General features: G+C 44.8%; 1 protein-coding gene across 1 annotated transcript in view; it reads left to right on the top strand.

Moving 5' to 3' along the window:
• The first annotated feature begins 3,818 nt into the window (after nt 1-3,818).
• RIPK1 (receptor (TNFRSF)-interacting serine-threonine kinase 1) overlaps nt 3,819-5,540 on the top strand; it is a 38,697-nt gene continuing 36,975 nt past the window's right edge. Inside the window, exons 1-2 of the mRNA XM_011935455.1 lie at nt 3,819-4,043; nt 4,812-4,968. Coding sequence (XP_011790845.1) covers nt 3,880-4,043; nt 4,812-4,968 — 321 coding nt within the window. The 5' untranslated portion in view covers nt 3,819-3,879. The remainder of the gene's footprint in view (nt 4,044-4,811; nt 4,969-5,540) is intronic.

The raw sequence follows: 5,540 nt of genomic DNA, 5'->3' as shown, positions 1-5,540 counted from the left end.
GCTCAGTAGGGCCCTGCTGACAGAGTGATCCCAGCTGAGAATGTTGGCATTCTCAAAGCCCAAGGAAATACCATCCGTGTGGATAAACACGTGGGTGGCTGGGCCAGCCATAGCCAGAGACATAAAGCAGGTAACAAACGTGTTTTCACAAATATATACATATATACATATATATGCTTATACAAATATATACACATATGTATATACATATCTACAAATATAGCTATATATCTATGTATACAAATATATATGCATATACACATACACCAATATATGTATATATACACACACATATATGCACAAATATATATTTTATATCATGTATTATATATATTTATACATATACAAATATATGTATATTTATACGTATACGTATATAAATGTATACATATTTTTTTCTCATAATCCTTACCACTTCTGTGAGGCGGTCATTGTTTCATTTTGCAGATGAGGAAATTGAGGCACAAGTGCCCCAAGGTCACAGGTTGGTGAGTCACAGAGCTAGAGTTTACATTCATAGTGGAGGGCCTGTGCTCGGGGAGCTGTGGCTCCTGGTCTCTTACCTCAAGCGCCTGCCTAACCCCACCCCTCAGTCTTCAGGCCTTCATCTAGGCAGCCCCTCACCTCCACCCACTGCCCACGTCCCACCGATGTACGTGTTTCCTGAGGGCACTTCCTCTTGTTTGGTAATGTCTTATGTCCTAGGAAAGAAGGTGCATAGATGCTGCTGTGTGAGCTTCCTCTGCTAGACAGAGCTGGCCCACAGCCTTTAGATGAGGCGTAGAGGGCTGGTTACCCGAGTCACCTGGAGCCGGCCACTGCACAACACCGTGGGCAGCCAAGGGGTTTCCAGAATCCCCTCTCCCCGAGGTATTTATTGTTTTCATTTTTTAACTCCCTGCCCTCCAACATTTTATTATGAAAAACACCAAAGTCCGAAGGTGACGTCCACCACGAGTATCGTCTTAACCCCGCTTGCTTCATCATGTAATTCTCCATCTCCCTTCCCGTCATCTGTCCATCATTCTATGTGACTTTTTGATGTATTTCCAAGTACACATCAGTACACATCTCTAAATACTTCAGCATGCATACCACTAGCTAGAGTTCAACATGTTTACAGGTTTGTCTTTTGATGTAAAATTTACCTGCAGTTGTTAGGAGTACATCTGCTGAGTATGGGCAGATGCGTATGCCTGCAACCCTAGCCCCCACTGATACCTTAGAACATTATCATCGCCCCAGAAAGTTCCCTCATGCCCCTGCCCACTTAGCCTCACCATGCTCACAGGCGGCCACTGTTCTTTTTCTGGCACAGATTGGTTTTGACTTCTGAACCATCATATAAATAGAATTACATAGTATATATTCTTGTGTATAAGGCTACTTTCACTCATCACGTTTTTGCATTTCGTTCATGCTGTTTTCATTCATGTGTATCAGCAGTCATTTTTATTGCTGAGTAGTATCCCATTGTGTTCATATACTACAGTGTGTTCACTCATTCTCTTATTGATGGGCAGCTGTTTCCAGTTCGGAGCTACTATGAATAAAGTTTCTATGAACATTTTACAAGTGTTTTCTGACATACGTTTTCATTTCTCTTGGGATTAGAATTGCTGGGTCATAGTGCAGGTGTTCGTGGTTTTATAAACAAAATATATGCCTATGAAATTTCTGAGTATTTTATGCCCCAGAAAGGTTATTTTTCATGGTCTGTATTTGGATGTACATATTTATTATTTTATTTTTATTTTTTTGAGACAGAGTCTCACTTTGTTGCCCAGGCTGGAGTGCGGTGGCATATGACCTCAGCTCACTGCGACCTCTGTCCCCCAAGTTTAAGCAATTCTCCTGCCTCAGCCTCCCGAGTAGCTGGGATTAGAGGTGCGTGCCCCCACACCTGGCTAATTTTTGTGTTTTTAGTAGAGACGGGGTTTCACCATGTTGGCCAGGCTGGTCTTGAACTCCTGACCTCGTGATCTGCCCTCCTCAGCCTCCCAAAGTGCTGGGATTATAGGCGCGAGCCACTGCGCCCGGCTGGGATGTGGGTATTTCTGGAATACAAAACATTCATAGCCCTCCTTCTACTCTCAAATCAAAACACAGACATGCACATTCACATGCACACACCAGTGTGTCCGTGTCCTGTTGGTTTGCATAGAGTTTCTGTTTTGCCACGAAGCTCTTTGCCAGCCCTTTTCCCAAAGTGTTTGTACCGTTTTATACTCCCACCAATGATGTTTGAGAGGTCTGGTTGCTTCTCATGTTTGCCAGTATTTGGTGCTATGAGTCTTTAGTTTTGGATATCCTGGTAGTTGTGTCATGGTGTCTCATTGTGGTTCTCCATGGGTTTTTATTCTTCATTTCAGTTTGGGGAAAATGAATGAATGGAAGAAAAGAAGGGAGGAAGGATGAAGCAAATAGCTGTGCTTTGAGATCTGACACTATACTTCACAGCCCTGATGGATATTCTCCAAATTCTACTCCTTTTTCACGTTTTCTTCTTAGAGTTTGCGTTGTTTTTTTTATATTCTTCAGATTCCTTTTGTTCATAATTTCTTAAACCTATTCATTTTCTAATGCCTTTCAGTTGTTAATTTACTGAAGTTCTTTGGTGCTTACTACTGGTGTTGGCTGTAGCTGCAGGGTCTGTCTCACGGCGATTTTTTTCTTTTGTGTTTTATAATTTTGGAAAGGGAGCTCATGTTTAATTTGTATTTGTGGGAATTCTGTCTGGCCTGGCTTGAGGGTGTTGTTTGCTTTAGCCAATAACCTCAGGATGGCATCAGCCTGTGACCACTTCCTGTATAAAAGTTCATAGTTTAGGTGATCCTCTCATTTCAAAGTCTGTATCTATTTGAAGACAGGCCCAAGGTTATAAATTTGCACAGACTTTTTTTTTTTTTTTTTTTAATACCTTGTGCCCAGTCCAAGACAAATGTGTTTGTTTGCCACAGGCTGCTTTTTCTCTAGTTCATCCTTTCATCAAGGGGTAGCACATTGAGCAGTGCCGTGTTAAGGGAGGAGTCTTCATTCTACCTGCTTTTCTTGCATTCCTTGACCTCAGCTGGGCTTTAAACCACAAATTCTGGATGGCGAGGTTGGCACTGCCCTGTGTGAGCTACTGCCGGCCCCTGGTGCCCTGTTTCTGTCCCTAGAGTTCTTTTCCTTTCCACGGAGTTTTGGTATGCGTTTCAATGAATGTTTGTATTATGTTGTCCAACATACTTACGTCCTTTATAGCCGGAGAGTTCTTAAAATTTTCTAATGCTCCATATTGCCAGAAATAAAAAGGCTAAGGGAATAAATATTATAGTCTTCTGTGATTCTTAAAAATATGAAAAATAGCTCATCAGATGACTGTAAGTCTATCCTCAAAAATCCAAGGCACACCAAGCATGTGGAATGTTACAAAAGTTTTTAAAAACGATCTTTTCTGCCAAGGGCAATGGCTCATACCTGTAATCTCAGCACTTTGGGAGGCTGAGGTGGGAGGATCCATTGATCTTAGGAGTTCAAGACCAGCCTGGGCAACATAGTGAGACCACTCTGCCCCCGCCAACTCTGTACAAATAATTTAAAAATCAGCCGGGCATGGTGTGGTGCACCTGTGGTCCCAGCTACTCAAGGAGGCTGAGGGAGGAGGACTGCCTGAGCCCAGGAGGTCGAGGCTCCAGTGAGCTGTGATTGTGCCACTGCACTCCAGCCTGAGTGACAAAGTGAGACCCTGTCTCCAAAGGAGAAAATAATAATAATAATAATCATAATTATATATATATTCTTGTTGCCCTGAGGTGTTGTCTCTGTTTTCTTTACAGGGTACAGCTCTGACAGGGGAGAAAAGTGGCACCATTTTGGGTATTCTTGAGCTTCAGAATGCAACCAGACATGTCCTTGAATGTCATTAAGATGAAATCCAGTGACTTCCTGGAGAGGGCAGAACTGGACAGCGGAGGCTTCGGGAAGGTGTCTCTGTGTTTCCACAGAACCCAGGGACTCGTGATCATGAAAACAGTGTACAAGGGGCCCAGCTGCATTGAGTGAGTGGGGAGCAGGGGTGGGTGGGCAGGCTCCGAGCGGGACGGGGACGTTGGCTGCTGTAGAGCCGCTGGTGGGTAGAGTGAGAGCCTGCCAAGATGTCAGGGTGACAACGGCGCTTATGTTATTGTCACTGACGCGGACTCCGAGGCTGGGTAGTGAAGGGCTCACAGCTAGTAAGTAAGAGAAGGGACATGAACAAGAAGGAAATAGAGAAAAACAAAGAGATAAGTGTGGTGAGGGGGACGATGAAAAGGAAACAGGAGGATGGGTGAAGACAGACCTATTCACTTTCTTCACATTTTCAGTGAGGACCAGCCCTAAGTATGAAAATAAAAAGGCAGTTCATTCCTGAGAGGTTCTGAGAACCTTCCCTTGAAAGCAACCAGTAGAGTGGTGTTACCCCTGTCCCTCCTTTGTCAGAGTGGTTTTGAGAGAGGCTGTTTTTTTGTTTGTTTGTTTTTTGTTTTTTCAATCACACTGTCCAGCAAGGTCTTTTTTCAGGTTACCTTGCTGCTGTTCATGTGCTTTTCATTCATTGATTCATTCATTCATTCCTTCATGGATTTACATTTTTTGACCATGCACTGCCAGTTACTGGGCAGGAGAACTGTGAAGAAGTGAGAAATTGCTCTGCCTTCTAATGCTTCTGGCCTGTGCCTGGAAGAGGGAGGTACAGACTCAAGCAAGACCCCAGCACGTGGGAGTGATGTGTTGGAGGTGTACACCAGGCTCTGCCAGCCTCAGCATAGCACCTTTCCTGCCCACAGGCACAACGAGGCCCTCCTGGAGGAGGCGAAGCTGATGAACAGACTGAGACACAGCCGGGTGGTAAAGCTCCTGGGCGTCATCATAGAGGAAGGGAACTACGCCCTGGTGATGGAGTACATGGAGAAGGGCAACCTGATGCACGTGCTAAAAGCCGAGGTAGAGAGTGCCCCTTCGCACGGGGATCCCCAGCGCTTGGGCCCTGGCTGGCTGTTATGGCTGCCCTTGGGGTGTTTGTTGGCAGCTCATTAGTATAAAATTTGCAAACTGCTTGGTAGTTTGAATTTTCTTTTCCTTTTCTTATAGAGACAAGGTCTTGCTATGTTGCCCAGGCTGAACTCAAACACCTGGTCTCAAGCGATCCTCCCACCTCAGCCTCTCAAGTAGCTGGGATTACAGGCTCAATTTCCTGAAGTCAGTTTCTCCTTAAACATCTCTGCCTTGATCCGGCTCAGTGAGTGGGTCACTCCTGTAATCTCAGCACTTTTGGCAGGAGGATTACTTGCACCTTGGTGTTTAAGACCAGCCTGGATAACACAGTGAAATCCTATCTCGACAAAAAATAAAAGGTGCATGTGAACAGAGCAAGACGCTGTCTCTGAAAAGAGAGGAAATCTTCCTGCCTTTTGCTGCCCTGTGAGTGGTCTTTCCGTCCTCTCGGTCCTGCGGACAGTCCTCCGTAGTCTGCGTCTTGGGAACGTGACTGGCTGTTTACCGTACCTGTCTGCTGT

Source organism: Colobus angolensis, unplaced genomic scaffold (assembly GCF_000951035.1).
Source record: "Colobus angolensis palliatus isolate OR3802 unplaced genomic scaffold, Cang.pa_1.0 Scaffold144, whole genome shotgun sequence".
In the NCBI taxonomy this organism is placed as follows: domain Eukaryota; kingdom Metazoa; phylum Chordata; class Mammalia; order Primates; family Cercopithecidae; genus Colobus; species Colobus angolensis.
The sequence above is the reverse complement of the archived record's forward strand: the minus strand, read 5'-3'. Positions and strand labels throughout refer to the sequence as shown.